We start from the raw sequence: 20,968 nt of genomic DNA on the forward strand, positions 1-20,968 counted from the left end.
TTGACCAGCAGAATGCCATTGGATCTTGAGCCAGTTCAAAAAGCTAAATGGAGAGGATTAGAATTGAGAGCTGTATTGAAGGGGAAGATTATCAGTGAATAACAACCTGAATTTTAACCTGATTGTCACTGTTTGACATACTGTAGTTTACCTGTGGCTTCATAACACCCGTTTCACACATACTCCGTGTGCAGTGCGTATGAGGTGCGTATACGGTACAGGAGCAGCACGCGCTATAGTGCTTTCACATATGCTGCGTTTGCAGTGCGTTACTGATCCGCAGTTTCTGTGTGCCACAAAATCAAAAATGTGTAAGGAATTTTGATTTTAAACCCAAACGTTAACTTTGAGATTGTTTAAGACATTGAAACAGTATGAAAATTAATTTTATTCATTGTGATTCTTTGTTTTACATGTAGTTCGAGTTGTGGACAGAAGAAAATCTATCGCGCTATATCTGTTGCTAATAAGGAGAATAATGAGACGCATTTGGGTTCACTGTCTTTTTTTAGGGTGAAAAAATCATATATGATGTCATTTTGCAACTTTTGGGACTATAATCATACTTTTTTGTTTTTCTTGACCCTGTAATTTAGTAACTGTAGAACACATTAACTGAAATTATGCGTATATGATGAAATTATTACAGTTTCTTGACAATCTGTCTATTTGAATGTGAACAATGCATTGCCACTTTAATTCAGTGCGGTGCAGCACAGCAAAAATAAACTCGGTCCGTAAACCATCGCTGCACTGCTGTATACGCACCGCAACTGGAACGGATCGATGGACTGCATCCGCGTGCAGTGTAAAAGCTCTAAACTGTTAACATGGGAAATCAACATTATTCTTAGCTTGTACTTGTACTTGTACTATGTTTGGTATTGTACCCAGGAATATTCCTGTAACAGCCAAGTTCATTAAATTGAAAAGAGCTGCAAAAAGATTATTAAAAAATGTCCTTTCATATTTCAAGGAAAAAATATTACATACCAAATGGGTTTTTAATGACATTGGGGTTTGTAATTAATAGCATTATTAAAATTTTTGGTTATACTATTCCTTTATAAGTATTCACTTCATTGTTGTAGAATCAGATACAAGTTGTCTTTATGTCCTCAGGCTGATATGGAGGACATGGCAGACTTGGCAGACATGCGGCAGCTTGTTATGGAGCGTGTGGAGAGAATCATGAGAAGGTGCTGTGAGTACCGTAGCACCTTAGAGCGTTATGCCTACCTCTACGTGGATGACAGAAAGGAGTTAATGCGTCAGTTCTTGCTTTACGGTCACGTTCTCACAAGCGAAGAGATCGAGGCCCACGCAGAACATGGGGTTCCAGAAAATCCTCCGGCTCTCGAACGTTTCCGGGAGCAAGTGGACTCATATGAGAGTTTATATGAGGAAGTGCAGCGGTTGGAGCCCATCCATGTTTTTGAAGGCTGGATGAGGGTGGATGCATGTGCCTTTAAAAGTGCCCTGCTCAATATTATCAAGAAGTGGAGCCTGATGTTCAAACAACATCTTATCGATCATGTTACTCACAGGTATTTTACCAGCAAATAGCAATTAGTAGCTGTTATTTTATGCAAGATATGCTAATTATAGAAAGCTTTTAGCTATATAACACAGTTACTGTCACTCATCTGAAAAGACAAGCATTAATTTTAATGCTGGTTCAGATTGGTTTATGTTGGTTTGGTGCTGATCTATCTGGTGAACCAGCATAGCCATACAGATCTTAGCTAAGTCAGACGGGTTTGAAACAACAGAAGGGGGAGCAAATAATGAAATTATTTTATTTTTATTTTGGGTAAAATATCCCTTTAAGAATTCTGGTGGGGACTCCAACATGCTAGCATCTCATGTTGTCGACCAAAACACAAAAATGCTGTTTTTTTTCAGCAGTGCACCGATCCACAATTTAAAGGAGTTGATCACCCAAAAATGTGTATTCTGACCCTCATATCGTTCCAACCTGTATGACTTTCTTTCTTATGCAGAACACAAAAGGATCCAAATTTCAATACAAAGACTTATATTGAAGCTTAAAAAGGACCCCAAAGTATCATACATTTGGCCGTAATATTGCAAGCCTTCTGAAGGCAAATACAGTGCCGAAATAAAGTGTGTGAACCCTTTAGAATTTGCTGGTTTTCTTCATTAATTGGTTATAAAATGTGACCTCGTCTTCATCAAAGTCACAAGCATAGACAAACAAAATGTGCTTAAGCTAAAAGCACACTAACAATAATAATCTTTCATGTCTTTATTGAACACATCACATTAAACATTCACAATGCTGTGGAAAAAGTAAGTGAACCCTTGGATTTAATAACTGGTCAATCTTTTGGCAACAATAACCCAACCAAACATTTCCAGTAGCTGCAGATTAGACCTGCACAACATTTAGAAGGAATTTTGGACCATTCTTCCTTACAGAACTGCTTCTGTCAGCCATATTCTTAGGATATCTGGTCTGAATGGCTCTCGATGTCATTCCCCAGTATCTCCATTGGGTTAAATTCTGGGCCCTGACTGGGCCACTTCAATAAGTGGATTTTCGTTTTTGAAGCCATTCTGTAGTGGATTTACTTTAATGTCATTGCCTGCTGCATCACCCATCTTCTACTGAGCTTCAGCTGGCACACAGCCACCTTGACATTATCTTGTAGAATAACTTGATAAACTTGGGAATTAATTTTTCCCTCAATGATGGCAAGCAGTCCAAGCTCCAAAGCAGACCCAAATCATGATGCTCACTCAACCATGCTTGATTATGTTTTCATGTTGACACATTGTGCCCTTTTTATGCCATACATAGTGCTGCATGTTCTTCCCAAACAATTCAATTCAAGATTTATCATTTCATAAAAGAAATTCCCAGTAGCACTGTGGAGTGTCAAGGTGGTCTTTGGCAAACCAGGTGCACAGCAATGTTTTTGTTGGAAAGCAGCGGCTTCCTTCGATGTGTCCTGCCATGTACACCATGCCTGTTTTATGTTTTCCGTATGGTAGACTCATGAACAGATGTTAACCAGTTCCAATGAGTCCATAACATAGGGAGTGAAGTAGCCATTTATAGACAATTTGTCTAACTGGACAGATGAATATCTAAGCTCTTTGAGATAACTTTGTAAACCTTACCAGTTTTAAAGACTAAGAGTTCACATACTTTTTCTTATCTACACTGTGAATGTTTGAATGATGTATTCAGTATGTACAAGAGCAATACAATAATTTGTGTGTTAGTTAAAACAGATTGTGTTTGTTTATTATTGTGTTTTAGATGAAGATCAAACCAGATTTTAAGATAAATTTATACATAAATGCTGGTAATTCCAAAGGGTTCACATACTTTTTTCTTGCCACTGTAATAGATTTTGGTGAAAAGCAACCTGAAATTGTCGTAATTTTTCAGTAAAAATCTTGATGTCCATTGCATGTTCATGAATTCATGAGAGAAGTGTGTTCATAATGGCTCATGTGTTTATTCTAGAGATGCATAGTTTAGGGCTAAAAATATGATGCACAAATATAATGCACAAGTCACATGGACTACATTTTGGGTCCTTTTTAAAGCTTTGAAGAGAGTCTCTATCAACTGCTTTTGTATTGAAAAGACAGTCTGGGATTTTTATCAAAACACCTCCTTATGTGTTCTACAAAATAAAAGAACGTCATCTATGTGTTTAAAATAAAACATCAATGTTTGATTTGAATGTTATTGATTCTGTAACTCTATATGATACTTTTGTCTATCTGATTGTGTGTAAATTGTAAATTATCTTTGGTTGTAGTCTGTCTGACCTGGAGGAGTTTGTCAAAGTGAATGAGAGTGGTCTTGGTAAGAAAGTGGAGGAGGGTGACTACAATGGTCTAGTGGAGATCATGGGTCACCTAATGGCAGTAAAAGAACGGCAGAGCATTACAGATGAGATGTTTGAACCTCTACAGCAAACCATTGATCTGCTGAAGAGTTATGAACAGGAACTCCCAGAGGTAGTTTACAAACAGTTAAAGGTAAGTGTGTGCATTGAATGTTTATAATAGTGTTAGTGTGGCATCTAAGAAACTGTAAACATACTATTTTACCGCTCTTGCTGCAAATATACGATAGATAAATAAATTTAACAGTGGCACATTTTTGCTGAAAGGCGTAGTTCAGCCAAAAACATAATAATTTACTCACCCCTCATGTTGTTCCAAACTCTTTCATTTGTGGAGATGTTATGCAGAATGTCACTTTCATTGTATGGAAAAACATATGCAATAAAAGTGAATGGTAACTGAGGCTAACATTCTACCTTACATCCCCTTTTGTAAGAAAATAAAAATCTTGTATTGGCTTGGTTCAACATGAGGGTGAGTCAAATATTTGTGTTGTCATGTTTGTGTGCATTATTCCTTTAATTGCAACAATCCAAGGGCTTAGCATGAGCATTTTAAAACTTAATTAGCACTAAAGCACTGCAGGCTATAGATCAGAATAGCAAACTAGCATACTTCTCTTACTGTTTCCACAGTCTATATGTACATAGAATGCAGATTGTCTGTGGCATGGAATACTCAGATTACCTACAACATTTGCCAAAATATGTGGTGTACCACAGAGCTTACTGCTTCACATATTAATTAAAAAATATATAATAATTAGGCAGTAAACAAACATTACATTATTCAGTAAGAAGTAAGCTAGTATTTCATTCCGAACATAGTCACATTATTCAGATAGTCTAAATTTGATGTACAGGAGCTCCCAGAGAAATGGAATAACTTGAAAAAGCAGGCTGTGGTGGTGAAGCAGCAGGTTGCCCCACTTCAGGCTATCGAGGTGGCTAACTTGCGCAGGAAATGCTCAACCTTTGATGTGGATCAGCATAACTTCAGGGAGCAGTTCCGCAAGAATGGGTTTTTCAGGTACAATATGAAGCATGGAGAATTATCTCATTTTAGTCTTGAGGATACTGCTGAAAAGACCATCTTAATCAGCATGAAGTTCCCATGCTGGCCTAGGACAGGCATGTTGGTTTGGTGCTGATCTAGCTGGAGGACTAGCATAGCCATTTGGTTCTCCAGTAAAACAGCTGTTGCAGATGTTCAACCAGAATGTTTTTTCTAGTAAAGCTGTTTAACCAAAGAAGTCTTATAGTCAAAAAGCATTGTTGAAACACTACCACACCGGCATCCTGTGTTTTGGACCAACATTCAAAGCACAACATATGCTGGTGACCAGCGATACTGTTTTTTTCTTCAGTAGGGTAATTTTGTGGCAGTGTTGTACTGTTGCAGTGATTGATAACTTTAATCATGGCTGCAATAAACTCAGTAATTATCCCAACAAACTTTTATATTTTTTGGTCTCAACTCTCAACTCTCAACTTTGGTCTCAACTCTCAACTTTTTCAGATTTGACTGCGCAAATCCACATCAGATGATGGACATAACACAAAAGCAAATTCTGGAGAAGGAGACTGCAATGGCTGGGCTTACTGAGTCGGCCAACCTTTTTGAAGTCAACATACCAGACTACAAACAGCTCAAGCAGTGCAGAAAGGAGCTGCCCATTCTAAAGGAATTGTGGGATATGACCTCGCTGGTCCAATCCAGTTTAGATTCCTGGCAGACCACTCCTTGGAGAGATGTAAACGTGGATGACATGGACATGGAGTGCAAGCGTTTCTCTAAAGAGCTTCGTGCACTGGATAAAGAAGCTCGTTCATGGGATGCCTTCATCGGGCTGGACAGTACGGTGAAGAACACACTTACCTCTCTTAGAGCGGTTGCCGAGCTTCAAAACCCAGCCATCCGTCCACGCCATTGGCAGCAGCTAATGAATGCTACTGGCGTGTCCTTCACCATGGACAAAGATACCACTCTGGCTGAACTTCTTCGCCTCAACTTGCATCACTTTGAAGATGAGGTCAGGAGCATTGTTGACAGGGCGGTGAAGGAGATGGGCATGGAGAAGGTGCTTAATGAGTTGGATGCCACCTGGACAAATATGGCATTTGGCTATGAGGCTCATCCACGCACAAATGTTCCTCTGTTGAAGTCAGATGAAGAACTAATTGAAACGCTGGAGGACAACCAGGTGCAGCTGCAAAACCTAATGACATCTAAGTACATTGCATTCTTCCTGGAGGAAGTATCCACATGGCAGCGAAAGCTCTCAGTGGCTGACTCTGTGATCTCTATCTGGTTTGAAGTGCAGAGGAACTGGTCTCACCTGGAGAGCATCTTTATAGGTTCTGAGGACATTCGCTCTCAATTACCAGAGGTTAGCTTTGCTGATGTGTTTCTAATTTTATTCATTCTTCATAGAACTGTCCTGAAAGTCAATATAAAACATATTTTGTTCTCTAATAGTAACCCAACAAATGTGAATTTATACATTTAGATGTTATAATGTGAAATATAAGCAGTAATAAAGGAAGCAGACAAAATACAAAAAATTTAAAATAGGCATCTGAAACAAATGGAGTTTTAATGGAGAACTGAGAGTAAACTTGGACCTTACATATTTGCCTTACATATTTGGGTAGCATCTTGTCCTGCCCTCTGGCAGTATATTTATAGATCTAGATGAGAGACGAAAATGTTCAACTTATGCTTTTGGCCAAAAACATTTGGATAATTACTGCTATGTGCCTATGGCCAGAAACACAGATGCTGTTCAGAACGTCAGTTTTTGTTTATTTTATTATTTTTTTACTCTGGCAAATAAAATTGACATAACTCATTCTATCATGTCTCCACAGGATTCCAAACGCTTTGAAGGCATCGATACTGATTTCAAAGAACTGGCATGTGATGCCAAAAAAACACCTAATGTTGTGGAGGCCACAAACAAACCTGGGCTCTATAACAAACTAGAGGACATTCAGAACAGGTTTGCTGCTGTATTCTGTATTTATTTTTTTGTTTAAACTCTCTCTGTGCAAATGCAAGAGTTCTTATCATGAAGAATTAAATATTTCTTGATCTTTAGGGATAAAATATGTATTGTTCTATGAACGATTGCACTTTTGAAAACTCAGAGCTTCTTCCCCTCTTAATACATAATTTATTGAAACTAAGTCTTAAAAATGTCTTGTTCTTCTGAAATCGGCAGAAACAATAGACATTAACACATTTACATGTCATTGCATATTCAGTGCTCAGAAACTTGGTCCACCCAGTCACTTGAGGTATTAAAGGAATAGGTCACTTAAAATGAAAATACTCTCATCATTTAATCGCCATCGTGTCATCCCATATGTGTATGACATTCTTTCTTCTGCAGAACACAAATTAAGTATTTTAGGAGAATATCTCAGCTCTGTGGTGCAAGTGAATAGGTACCAATGTTTTGAAGCTCCAAAATGCACATAAAGGCAACATAGTAATTCATTAGACTCCATTCGTTAAATTTACACCAATCAGCCACAACATTAAAACCACCTGCCTAATATTGTGTAGGTCCCTCTCATGACACCAAAACAGAGCCAACCCGCATCTAAGAACAGCATTATGAATGGTCAGAGATGTCCATATAACGCATGTTTAAAAACAGTGCAGATGGATGCAAAACTGAGTCCTGTGTGAAGGGTCCGTTAAACTGTTTTGGGCAAAACATTTTTTACTAGCCTTATAAGTAAACCTCAGGGAGTCATTTTTAATATATATTAAGAAGTTTAAGCCTATGATATGACTCCTTTAAGAAGCACCATTCAGAAGGTGCTTGTTTCAGCATGCACAAGGAAACAATTTTTTTTTTTCAGTGTTCGAGAAAGTCTTGCCCTGAGCTGCTCATCTGTCAGATTGAGAGTGTGACAATCAATGCACCTGTTCTTGCAGACTGGCCCTTTGTGAAAAAGCCTTGGCTGAATATCTGGACACCAAGCGCCTGGCCTTTCCACGCTTTTACTTTATCTCCTCAGCTGACCTGCTGGATATCCTGTCCAATGGTACTGATCCCCACCAGGTACAGCACATGTCCTTACAGACACAGTACTTATCATTGTGTTGTGATATCTGTCTGTATTTGTGCCTAATTTTTTCTCCATTGAAGAGAGAGTTCCCCCAAAAAATTTAAATCCTCATGTTGTTCCAAACTGCTATGACATTATTTCTTCCATGGAACAAAAAAAAGATATGTTGAGCAGAATGTGAGACTTGGTCACCATCCACTTTTATTGCATCATACACTCACATAAAGGATTATTAGGAACACCATACTAATACGTGTTTGATCCCCTTTCGCCTTCAGAACTGCCTTAATTCTACGTGGCATTGATTCAACAAGGTGCTGAAAGCATTCTTTAGAAATGTTGGCCCATATTGATAGGATAGCATCTTGCAGTTGATGGAGATTTGTGGGATGCACATCCAGGGCACGAAGCTCCCGTTCCACCACATCCCAAAGATGCTCTATTGGGTTGAGATCTGGTGAGTGTGGGGGCCATTTTAGTACAGTGAACTCATTGTCATGTTCAAGAAACCAATTGGAAATGATTCGAGCTTTGTGACATGGTGCATTATCCTGCTGGAAGTAGCTATCAGAGGATGGGTACATGGTTGCCATAAAGGGATGGACATGGTCAGAAACAATGCTCAGAAAGGCCGTGGCATTTAAACAATGCCCAATTGGCACTAAGGGGCCTAAAGTACCACCACCAGCCTGCACAGTGGTAACAAGGCATGATGGATCCATGTTCTCATTCTGTTTACGCCAAATTCTGACTCTATCATCTGAATGTCTCAACAGAAATCGAGACTCATCAGACCAGGCAACATTTTTCCAGTCTTCAACTGTCCAATTTTGGTGAGCTCTTGCAAATTGTAGCCTCTTTTTCCTATTTGTAGTGGAGATGAGTGGTACGCGGTGGGGTCTTCTGCTGTTGTAGCCCATCCGCCTCAAGGTTGTGTGTGTTGTGGCTTCACAAATGCTTTGCTGCATACCTCGGTTGTAACGAGTGGTTATTTCAGGCAAAGTTGCTCTTCTGTCAGCTTGAATCAGTCGGCCCATTCTCCTCTGACCTCTAGCATCAACAAGGCATTTTCGCCCACAGGACTGCCGCATACTGGATGTTTTTCCCTTTTCACACCATTCTTTGTAAACCCTAGAAATGGTTGTGCGTGAAAATCCCAGTAACTGAGCAGATTGTGAAATACTCAGACCGGCCCGTCTGGCACCAACAACCATGCCACGCTCAAAATTGCTTAAATCACCTTTCTTTCCCATTCTGACATTCAGTTTGGAGTTCAGGAGATTGTCTTGACCAGGACCACACCCCTAAATGCATTGAAGCAACTGCCATGTGATTGGTTGATTAGATAATTGCATTAATGAGAAATTGAACAGGTGTTCCTAAAAATCCTTTAGGTGAGTGTATATCCGTACAATGAAAGTAAATGGTGACTGAGGCTGTGATGTCTAACATCATTCTGCATAACATATCTTTTTGGGTTCTATGGAAGAAAGAAAGGGTTTGGAACAACATAAGAGTGATAAATGATGACAACATTTTCATTTTGGGGTGGACTGATTTGAAGGTGTCTATAGCCAAAGGCCTAATTTGCCGTTTTTCATACACTAGATGGCAGTGTTGACTGCTTACCAAGTTTTCTTAGAGTCAAATTTCAAAATGTTTGATATGTCATATTAGAACAAGCTTAACCAATATAACAGCTGTGCAGTGAAGCCTTCTTTTCTTCCCTTAGGTTCAGAGGCATCTGTCAAAGTTGTTTGACAATACAGCGAAGATGAAGTTTGAAACAGATGGGGATGGCAACCTCACAAAGACAGGGCTTGGCATGTTCAGTAAAGAGGACGAGTATGTTCCTTTCAGTGAGCCTTGTGACTGTACTGGACAGGTACAACCAGCCTTTGTTCACATTTTAAAAAGTCTTTGTCTTTGGGGTGGGATATTTTAACTTGTCTCAGGATGAAACCACCAAGCAGCCATCCAGAAAGCCTATGCAACCACATAGCAATGCCCTGTATGCCACCCAAAACACCCTAGCATTGTGTTGGCAACTTTTGTACTTGCAAGCACCACTCACATTTTCTTAAAAAAAAAAAAGAAAAGTAAAATCTAGTTTTGTTTACAGTGCCTGCATCCTGTAACATCATTCTATGGATTACACCAAATTCTAGACATGCTTCTGAAAATCTGCCTTCATATAGAGTTTAGCATTAACACTTAAACACATCAGCCTAGGAATTAGACAGGTGCATTTATATTTTAAGTGGGACTAATGTACAATATAAGGCTGCTGGCAAACCCTCTGATTATACTCTCTTGTCAGAATGCTTAATGTGCGTAATGAAATGCTTGTGTAAAGCGGGCTCTGGTTATACAGGTTGAAGTGTGGCTGAATCGTGTTCTGGACATAATGCGTGCCACTGTACGTCATGAGATGACAGAGGCGGTCACCGCTTATGAAGAGAAGCCCAGAGAACAGTGGCTGTTTGACTACCCCGCTCAGGTATTTAACACCACTCTGCTATTGTCTCTGATGAATCAGACACTGACACAGTGCTTGTTAACATACTTAGGCAGATTTTTCTCAGCATACAAGAATATTTATGAGAAGGAAGCAAATGTAATGTGTGCAATTTAAATATTGTGAGATATTTCTGGCAGTATTAATTCATAGTAGGTCTGTAGCAGCTTACAGAATAAAGGCTCATGAAGTGATGTTTTTCTGGTGTTGGAATTTGCCTAAATTGTGAAACGTCTGCGACCACTTCATAAACAAAGTTTTAGATTTTTTAACATTTTCAAAACTTAGAAACTTTGTGGCATAAAAACAAGACAAAATAATTAAGATAATTAAGTTTGTGTCATCTTAACTTCTTTGTACCAAGCACACAAGACACTGTATGAAACATTTATCATTTATTTGAGGAATCATCAAATAAGATGGATCATCAGTTTTTCACAAATTTGTGGAGTCCATGCTGTTATTAATGTAAAAGCAGGATATATGAAATTGTAACAGATAATGGTTGGGCAAGGAGGAGGCAGGAACCGGCTGAACTTTCAATATAAAGTTTAATAAGAAACTCAACATTAAACATACATAAACAAACACAGACACACGTGCAACGTGGCCGCATGCATCTCTCTCTCAAACTGGCATCTCCCGCTGCCACTTATCTCCCTCTCCCGCTGATCAACTGATTCAGCGCCGGCCGTGCATCATCATGGCCCGGCCACACCCTCCTCCCCTTCACACAAATATTAATACTAATGTTAATTTTTCAGTTTACATTTCTGAAACTTTTCAGTCATTGTTATACTGATAATATAATTTGTAGGCCTAATTAAAATATATTACTAGGGCTGGGTAAAAATATAGATTTCCTGATGCATTGCGATCTTCATTTGAACCAGCTCAATATAAATTAATTCATTCCAAGATCGCTCTTTCACTCCATGCTTTATAATGTAAGTGAATCACTCGCATGTGCAACCAAATCTCACACTATGTGACTAAAATGTCTGTTATTTGGCACTGGCTAGTACATTTTCATATTTCACCTATCAGTGATTGAATAGTATAGTGGAGAAGTTATTAGAGCAGAGGTCCTTTCACTGCATGTTGAGAGTAAAAGTTTGGTTTGACTTGGTCTTTGTGTCCAAAGTTGAGATCGTCTAGGTTATGGATGTAACCTCCGTTCCCTGATGGAGGGAACGAGACGTTGTGTTGAAGAAGCGACTTTAGGGGTCTCTCTTGAGCGCCAAATATGCCTCTGATCTATGAAAAAAGGACAATGGGAATTAGGCAGACAGTATTTGCATACCCTGCCCCCGGACATACGGGTATAAAAGCGGTGAAATATGTCGAGTTCATTCAGGAGACCACACCTGCCCAGGAACGGGGAGGTAAACTGACGAAATACGTCACATGGGCCACTCAGGTCACATGTGGAAAAAATGGCGTGGTGGTAGATCTAGCCTCAAGGAGGGGGGAGTTGCTACAGCACGGCGACCGGAGGGCAGCTGGAACTGCCTAAGGGAGACGCGGGTCCACTCGCAAGGTGATCGTACCACGGAAAATACACACAGGAAGAGTCCACGCAGGAGTCCCGACCTGTGGAGCACCTATTCCAGTACAGGGTAGATTTGAGTACCTGCAGTGGATTGGATCAGCGAATTCCTCCACCGAATTGCGGACCCATAGGGCTAGGGAGGAGTCGTCCAGGGATCTGAATAAATGGAATCTCCTGGGAGAGAAAGCGCACAGTTTTACCTCGACTTTAATCTCGCAAAGGTATTAGGTGTTTCCCAACCCACTGCTCTACACATGTCTGCCAGGGAGGTGCCCCTGGCCAGTGCCCACGAGGACGCAACACTCCTTGTTGAGTGTGCTCGGACCCGCAAGGGGGCAGGGGCACGGCCTGGTGTGATAGGCCAATGAAATGGCATCCACCACCCAGTGGGAAAGCCTCTGTTTGGAGACAGCGTTCCCTTTCTGCTGTCCACCAAAGCAGACAAAGAGCTGCTCAGAACGTCTAAAGCTCTCTGTGCGGTCCGAGTAGGTACGCAAAGCACATACCGGACACAGCAACGAAGGGGCTGGGTCTGCCTCCTCCCGGGGCAGCGCTTTCAGGTTCACTACCTGGTCTCTGAAGGTCGTGGTAGGAACCTTGGGCATGTAGCCCGGTCGCGGTCTTAGGATCACATGTGTGTCTGTCGGACTGAACTCCAGGCAAGTGTCACTAACAGAGAATGCTTGCAGGTCCTCGACCCTCTTGATGGAGGCGAGCATGATCAGCAGGGCAGTCTTAAGAGGCTCTGACCAAACTGCGCACCTCTGTGGGTGCCACTTCAGGGCGTAAAGTTGCCTGGTAGAGGGGGCTCTGGCTTGGCTGATCATGTCTACGACGGCAGGTGGTAAACCAGCTAGATCTTCCGCGTCCCATACAGGGGCTAGACGTGGAGGTTCCAGAGGTCTGGATGGGATGGCAGAGCATGCCCAGTCCCTGAGAAAGAAGGTCTTTCCTCAGGGGAATTCACCAGGGAGGGGCTGTTGCGAGGAGTACAAGGTCCGAGAAACAGGCCCGGGTGGGCCAGTAGAGAGCCACTAGGGTGACTTGTTCCTCGTCCTCCCTGACCTTGCACAGCACCTGTGCAAGAAGGCTCACTGGGGGAAATGCTATCTTGCGCAGCCCCGCGGGCCAGCTGTGTGCCAGAGCATCTGCACAGAGGGGAGCCTCTGTTTGGGCATACCAGAGTGGGCAGTGGGAGGTCTCTTGGGAGGCACACAGGTCTACTTGAGCCTTGCCGAATCGTTCCCAAATCAGCTGAACCGACTGGGGGTGAAGCCTCCACTCTCCACCGGGCCAGCATTGTCATGACAGTGCATCCGCTACCACATTGAGGTCACCGGGGATGTGAGTGGCTTGAGTGTCAGGAGGGGATGTGAGTCGACTTGAGTGTCGGGAGTGTACGCCGCATTGGCGATTTATGTACGCTACCGCGGTGGTGCTGTCTGACCTGACTAGGACATGTTTGTCTCGAACTAACGGGAGAAACCTCTGCAGGGCAAAGAAAACAGTCAGCAACTCTAGGCAATTGATGTGCCAGTGCAGCAGGGCCCCTTTCCAATGGCCCGTGGCTGCGTGCCCGTTGCACACGGCGCCCCAACCCGATCTGGAGGCGTTGTGACCAGGATGCGTCGGGATACCTGCTGAGAGCTTGGTTGAGGTTTTTTTTTGTAAGCCGCAGGAGGACACCCTCGGCGAACAGACGGGGCATGGCTCCTGGCAGCAAGTTTGTGGCGGGGCATGATGTGTGAAATGGCCTCCGTCTGCTTCTTCACCGCTGAGGACTGCTGGGCAGAGTCGTCAACGGTGCCACCGAATGGACGGAGCTGGGAGACAGGGGCGTTTGAGAAAGAGTGCTTTGTCTACCTCCCGTATTTCGACCAGGTCCAGTCCATAGATTACGTTTCTGGACCACAAGGGTGGCCATCGCCCATTCGAGTGCCGGCGTTTCTGACCTTCGAGGCCCAGGGGGCGCGATCGGTCATTGAGCGCAGTTCCTGCAGCACATCAAGAACAGGACTACCCAGGTGCAAGCTTTTAAGTGCCTTAGCCTGATGATGGTTGCAGGAGGTGCTATGGCATGCAGGGCGGAAGCAGTCTGGGACTGCTCCACCATCGAGGGTAGTGAGAGCGTTGGAGCGAGGAAGCCTGCGGCTTACTCAACTCGTCATGCACGTCCGGGAAGAAAGGAACGGGGGCTGTGAGCTGTGGGCTGCGATGCAGATTCGCACTGAGAACATAAACATTCATAAAAGCTGCCTGTGTGTAATCGCTGCCCATGCACGCAAGTCAGCTTTTATGACCGTCAGAGGTGGGGAGAAATCAACCGCATCCAGAAACTACACAGAGGCGGAAAGACGTCTGAAGAAAATTTCTGAATGAACTCGACGTATTTCCCCGCTTTTATACCTTATTTATACCTAGTATTTGCGGGGTATGCAAATACTGCCTGCCTAATTCCTATTGGTCTTTTTTCATAGATCAGAGGCATATTCAGCGCTCAAGAGAGACCCCTAGTGTCGCTTCTTCGAAGTGAATGACAGACAGGGAACCACGGATCCATTTGTCATTTAATAATATTTCTCTTAATACCCTTTCTGTTTTTTTTTTTGTTGTTTTTTTTACACTCAGTTGTTGATTAAAAACCAAAAAAAGATTCCAATCAGGCTTTCTAAGCGATCAATTTGCCTGGTTGCTAGGTAGGGTAGAGTCATGTTGGGTTAACCTCCTTGTGGTCGCAATAATGTGGTTCTCGCTCTCGGTGGGGCACATGGTGAGTTGTGCGTGGATGCCACGTAGAATAGAGTGGGCCTCCACATGCGCTAGGTCTCTGCGGTAACGCGCTCCACAAGCCACATGATAAGATGTGTGGATTGATCCGCCTCCACCCGGATTGAGGTGATGCCACCACGAGGACTTAGAGCACATTGGGAATTGGGCATTCCAAATTGAGGAGAAAAGGGGAGAAAAAAAAAGAGAAACATTTAATTCTACACACATCACTCATGGTTGCACTAAAGAAATGATACATGTCTTCTCTTGTTATATGCACTGATGTCGCTAGTCTTAAAGAGACAGTACCAATTAAGCACGTGTTCTAAATATCAATGTAAATACTTGTAAATAGTACAATTTATGCAAGTATGTAACTAAAGTGTATATTCAACATAATATAAGCAATTTCATAGATGAATTGATGTAAAAGACTGAATTTGAACATTTTCAAAAGCTAAAATGTGACCAATTTGATGAAAAACTTATGATAAAATATATATTTTTTTATTTTCAAATTGTACCTAAAATGGTTCCTAGAAGGTTCTTTTATAATTAAGAACATTATCTGAGAGAGAATTTATTTTATATGTAAGCAAAATGGACCTTGTCACAGAAATGTACCTATATTAATTTATATCGAATCAGGATTTGAATTGAATGTAGAGCTTGTGAATCAGAATCTAATCGAATCAGGAAATCTGTATCAATACCCAGCCCTATATACTGCATTCGAAAAATTATGAATAGAAAAATATTCACTAGTGCACCCTGCTGAAACATCTCTTTTGTGTGTATTCTGAAAGGTCGCCCTAACCTGCACCCAGATCTGGTGGTCAACGGATGTAGGTATGGCATTCTTGAGATTGGAGGAGGGATATGAGAATGCAATGAAGGAATACTTTAAAAAACAAGTGAATCAGTTAAACACCCTCATCACCATGCTGATTGGCCAACTCACCCCTGGAGACAGGCAGAAAGTCATGACCATCTGTACCATTGACGTCCATGCGAGAGATGTGGTGGCCAAAGTAATTGCTCAAAAGGTACCACCATTTGTCTCCATTTCTTCTGTCTTATTGTTATCTGCTCAATCCACTGCATTGACAACGATTTTCTTCAAATGTCTGAAGATTATTGAAACCCACGCATGCATTAGGCATCCCATGAAAAGAATATTCAATTCTGACTCTATTCACACAATTTGCCTCTGTAATGAAAGTCTCAACATGCTCTTATGTGATTGCTTATATTATGGTCTCACTTGAAGACCTATGGTTTAGTAGAATAGAAATCTTAATGACAGCTGCATAGAGTGGCTTCGAAATGGGAATATGTTTTTATTGAGTTCAGGTGTTATATTTTCTTCCTGCTAATCCTTCATAATCATCTCACTCCTGCGGCACACATTAGCCAGACTCAGTTTGTGTTTCCGGCTCTCAGGTGGAGAACTCTCAGGCCTTTCTTTGGCTGTCTCAACTCCGCCACCGCTGGGGTGAGAGAGAGAAGCACTGCTTTGCAAACATCTGTGACGCCCAGTTCCTCTATTCATATGAGTATCTGGGTAATACACCACGATTAGTCATCACTCCACTCACAGACAGGTGAGACGCTCTGGGGAAAAAAAACATATTTTGGAGTCTTTAACACAGCTTACACTTACAGAGACTATTAAAGGATGGTTCACAAAAAAATTTAAATTCTGTCATCATGTACTCTCCTACATTTCAATGCCTTGTAATTTTCTTTCTTCATGGAACACAAAAGAGGAAATTAAGAAGAATTGATTGCGTGCTCTTTTCCAATTTGCAATTATGGAACTGGAGATTTCAAGCTTCAAAAAGGACACAAAGGCACAATTAAAGTATCATAAAAGTGGTCCATACGACTCATCTACTCTATTCCAAACCTTCTGAAGTCATACGATAGCTTTGTGTGAGAAATAGACCAAAATTGACTGTAAATCAATATTCACTGATCCTCTTCCCCTCCAGCAAACTGTAAACTTGACTACAAATGCATCATTGAGTTGAACTCGAGAACTGGATCAGACCAATTTGTGTATGAATCATTCATCACATTTGTGAACCAGATCAACCAAATCATTGAAAACATTCCACTCTAAATAACGATTAATTCACAAATTGGACACTAGGTTGAGAGGTAGGGCAGATGTCGAGATATTCAGTGAAAAGTAGCTTAAACTTCTCAGAAGACTTAGAATATAGCTTACAATTAGTTTGGACTACTTTTATGATACTTTTACCTGTCTTTTAGGAAAAGAGTGGCCAGTGCATTTTTCAAAACATCTTCTTTTGTGTTCCACAGAAGAAAGGAAGTCATACATGTTTAAAATAACATGAGGGTGAGTCAATGATGACAATAAGTCCTAAATGCCCTTGTGCTCAAAGAAGACAGCAGGTTGCTTTAGGCATGTTCATACGGATCTGTCTGGAGCAGTCTTTCCACCTTTTGAAACAATAACAAAGCAAAGACTGTCCTGTTTGATAGTAAAATAAATGACTTTGCTGCTTCCTGAACATGTGGTCAGTCTCTGAGTTCTGCAGTGCACTTCTGACAATGTCAGAGCTCTGTATTTCATTCACACTGAAATTAGAGGATGCAAAAATATAAAAAATGTTTAAGGTATAATGGCCGCTGAAAGTTACTAATGTGCATAGTTAGATATCTATTTTATTTTTTTAAAGTCTTGTCAATCGTTTTTTTTCCAAAGTAACTTAAATAACTAATAGCATGGAGATTTGTCCATGTATATATACAGTGTATATGCAGAATACTTCACAAACATAAGCTATGCATGTGTTTGGATCAATACCCCATGTTGTTTCAGAAAACTATTTAACCTTTTAAAGTTTATTCACTTGGAAGACATTTTGATCCAAAGCAACTTATTGTGCATTGAGGAATACATTTTTATCAGTCCCTGTGTTCTTTGGGAAACAAACCCATGACCTTAGCTTTGCTAGCAGCATGTTTGATGAGTTAAGATACTGAAAGAGAAATCAGAATACTATTAAAGGGATAATACACCTAAAAAAAATTACAATTATGTCATAATTTACTCACCCTTACTTGTTCAAATCTCGTATGACTTTCTCTTGTCCGTGGAGCACAAAAGGAACCTCAACCACTCTTCACTTTCACGGCATCTTTTTTTTTCATACAATGAAAGTGAATGATGACTGAGGCTAACTTCTCTCTGACATCTCCTTTTGTCTTCATAGGGGAAAGAAAGATATATGGAATGGGAACAATATGATGGTGTGTAAATTATAACTGAATTACATTTTTAAATTATCTATCTCTTTAAACAATCATAGCAACAACCCTAACCTTGACCTAATACCCTCAGCCTTACTCTATTCCAAAAATCATAGGACAATTTTATTGGTTGATAAAAAGGTTTTTCCAGGACCAGTGAAGGATGTTGATTCAGGAACAATTCCTATAAATGTATATCACGTGAAACGTAGTGCCATCTTCGCTTACTAATGCAAATTATATTCACCAAAGGACTAAATGGCCCCTTAAAGGGGTAAATGCTTGTCAAATAGCCTTATGTAAACAAATAAAAAGTCATTCTTTAAATGGGTCAGTCAGTAAAGATTCCCTATCTTTGGAATCAAAGTCTGGTTGAATGCTAAATTCGTAGTTAAAAAAAAAAAAGAAAAGGAAAACAAAAGTGTGCACCATCTTCCAAAATCGAGCAGTTTGCTCAGGTTGAACCCTTTGAATCACTGGTCACAACAACCGCTCACTTTAATGACAGGGCTTTATCCATGGGTAAATATTAGAATTTCTCTATTATTTAGAGATTGAACGTTTGCGCATGTGTGTGCTTGTGTGGGTTTGCTAAAATTTATTTTTCTCTAACTAAACGCAGATGTTACATCACCCTTACCCAGTCACTGCATCTCGTCATGAGCGGGGCCCCAGCTGGTCCGGCTGGCACTGGGAAAACAGAGACCACCAAGGACCTGGGCCGAGCCCTTGGCATCATGGTCTACGTTTTCAACTGCTCGGAGCAGATGGACTACAAGGTGATGAGCACAGCTGTGAATGTGTTAGTAAATATCACAGGGTGTTGGAATGAACTGACCTCGATTGTACTACAGAAGCCACTTGGGTTTTCTTTTTTCAGGGTTTTCTTCTTTTCTTTCATTTTAGCCCTGATTACATTATCTAAAACAACCAGTGTTAATAGAGCTGTGACCTAGCATACATGTTGAGCTGGGGTGCTCATTTAGGTGACGCTAGTTTGAATCCTGCTTGTGTCAATTCCCATTTTGATCCCTCCTCTTTTCCCTCATTGTTTTATGCGCTTTCTGTCTTTGCCTACTGATTTTTTATCAGATAAGTTTAGTAACCAATTATCCCACAAAATTCATTTTAGCATGTACAGTAAAATGTTTATATCTTGTGGCTATACTGTACTTTTGAAATTGTGTGTATTTAAGCATTTATGAACTGGCCCTATTGACTTCCATTGTAAGCCCCTTGCTGTAACCTGGATTTTTGCTTTTTTAACCCTTTAAGCTCTGAGAGTGTTTTCAAAGATTTCCTATTTCAGTGACATACCCAAATTAAAGGCTAATAACTCGACAAATAAAACAATTCATCAAAATGTATTAACACTGCATTGATTCAACAAAGCAATCTAAAGTTATGGGATTACAAAAATGATTTATACTAGTGTACAAAAACATCTCCAAGTGTACAAACTCCTCTCCAATCAAATAAAACATAATTTTACAAAATAACTAATTAAACATGCAATCACAATGAGTAAATGTTTGCATAGCATGCAAACGTGATTTTAGTAATGAGATTTCACAGAATTAGAGCCAGTTGAGCCCTGTCATGTACTTGGCGCCATCTCCTGGTGGCCATGTGTAACAGTCACCAATCAGTCCTCTGCCCAAATATGGATTACTTTTTGCACCGATTTGAACTCAATATGTTTGGTCTAGCTTTTATGATGCTACATAATTTCCGATGATGTCATGTGATACAGGAACATTAACATGTTTTCAGCCAGATTGCAGAATGCCAGAAAGCTAGATTTTGTGTGTACTGTGCACATTGAGCTTTGTGTCAATTATCTAAAGATGTGTGTATCTGGTTACCTTGTGTGTGGGCTCGTTTGAAAGATAATCGCCTCCTCTAAGTTATGGTATGTGATATTTTATGCTCTGTTTAGTTTCCTGAAGTTAAATCGAAAATGCGGCATATAGCGACACCCTATTAACATAAATATAAATGTCAAAGACATGTCTGTGAGTAAAATAAATAGGCTGATTTTATTCTACTCTTTGAGTGCTTTCCAACAACATATTTGACATGGCTGTTTGATGAGTTTGATGCTTTTTTTACCTCCCCTTTTCTCCCCAATTTGGAATGCCCAATTCCCAATGCGCTCTAAGTTCTCTCTGGTGACGTAGTGACTTGCCTCAATCTGGGTGGCCCGAGAGGACGAATCTCAGTTGCCTCCAAGTCTAAGGAAGTCAATCCTCGCATTTTATCACGTGGCTGGTTGAGCGCTTTACCGCGGAGACATAGCGCGTATGGAGGTTTCACGCTACTATCCGTGGCATCCACTCACAACTCACCACGTTATAGTGACCAAAAGGAGATTACCCCATGTGACTCTACTCTTCCTAGCAACCGGGACGTTTTGGTTGCTTAGGGTACCTGGCTGGAGTCACTGCCCTGGATTCGAACTCATTTACTTGCTGAACTACCCAGGCCCTAGTTTGATGTTTTTACTGATTATAATAATCAGTTTTGGCCATAATGCCTACATGCATTGTAATCGTTTGGTTACGTATGTAACCTCCGTTCCCCGAGGGAGGGAACGACACGTTGTGTCGGAGAAGCGACACTAGGGGTCTCTCTTGAGTGCCGATATCCACCTCTGATCTATGAAAAAAGGCCAATGAGAGTTGGCAGCCAGTATTTGCATGTCCCGCCCCCGGACATACGGGTATTTAAGCGGCGCAAATACGGGAGTTCATTCAGGATTTTTCTGAGGAGCCGGAAATGGTCTGGCCACAACAGCGACATGGCGGAGGAAAGACACAAGGTGTCGTTCCCTCCCTCGGGGAACGGAGGTTACATACGTAACCAAACGTTCCC

At 41.1% G+C, this 20,968-nt stretch overlaps 1 protein-coding gene across 1 annotated transcript in view; it reads left to right on the forward strand.

The window, feature by feature from the left end:
- The window catches only part of dnah9 (dynein, axonemal, heavy chain 9), a 241,431-nt gene that overhangs the window by 24,509 nt on the left and 195,954 nt on the right, over positions 1–20,968 (forward strand). Inside the window, exons 17-27 of the mRNA XM_052102818.1 lie at positions 1,123–1,547; positions 3,801–4,023; positions 4,754–4,920; positions 5,410–6,280; positions 6,762–6,892; positions 7,840–7,966; positions 9,706–9,858; positions 10,348–10,473; positions 15,619–15,858; positions 16,256–16,416; positions 18,717–18,873. Coding sequence (XP_051958778.1) covers positions 1,123–1,547; positions 3,801–4,023; positions 4,754–4,920; positions 5,410–6,280; positions 6,762–6,892; positions 7,840–7,966; positions 9,706–9,858; positions 10,348–10,473; positions 15,619–15,858; positions 16,256–16,416; positions 18,717–18,873 — 2,781 coding nt within the window. The remainder of the gene's footprint in view (positions 1–1,122; positions 1,548–3,800; positions 4,024–4,753; positions 4,921–5,409; positions 6,281–6,761; positions 6,893–7,839; positions 7,967–9,705; positions 9,859–10,347; positions 10,474–15,618; positions 15,859–16,255; positions 16,417–18,716; positions 18,874–20,968) is intronic.

This window comes from Xyrauchen texanus, chromosome 33, assembly GCF_025860055.1.
Source record: "Xyrauchen texanus isolate HMW12.3.18 chromosome 33, RBS_HiC_50CHRs, whole genome shotgun sequence".
NCBI classification, from domain to species: domain Eukaryota; kingdom Metazoa; phylum Chordata; class Actinopteri; order Cypriniformes; family Catostomidae; genus Xyrauchen; species Xyrauchen texanus.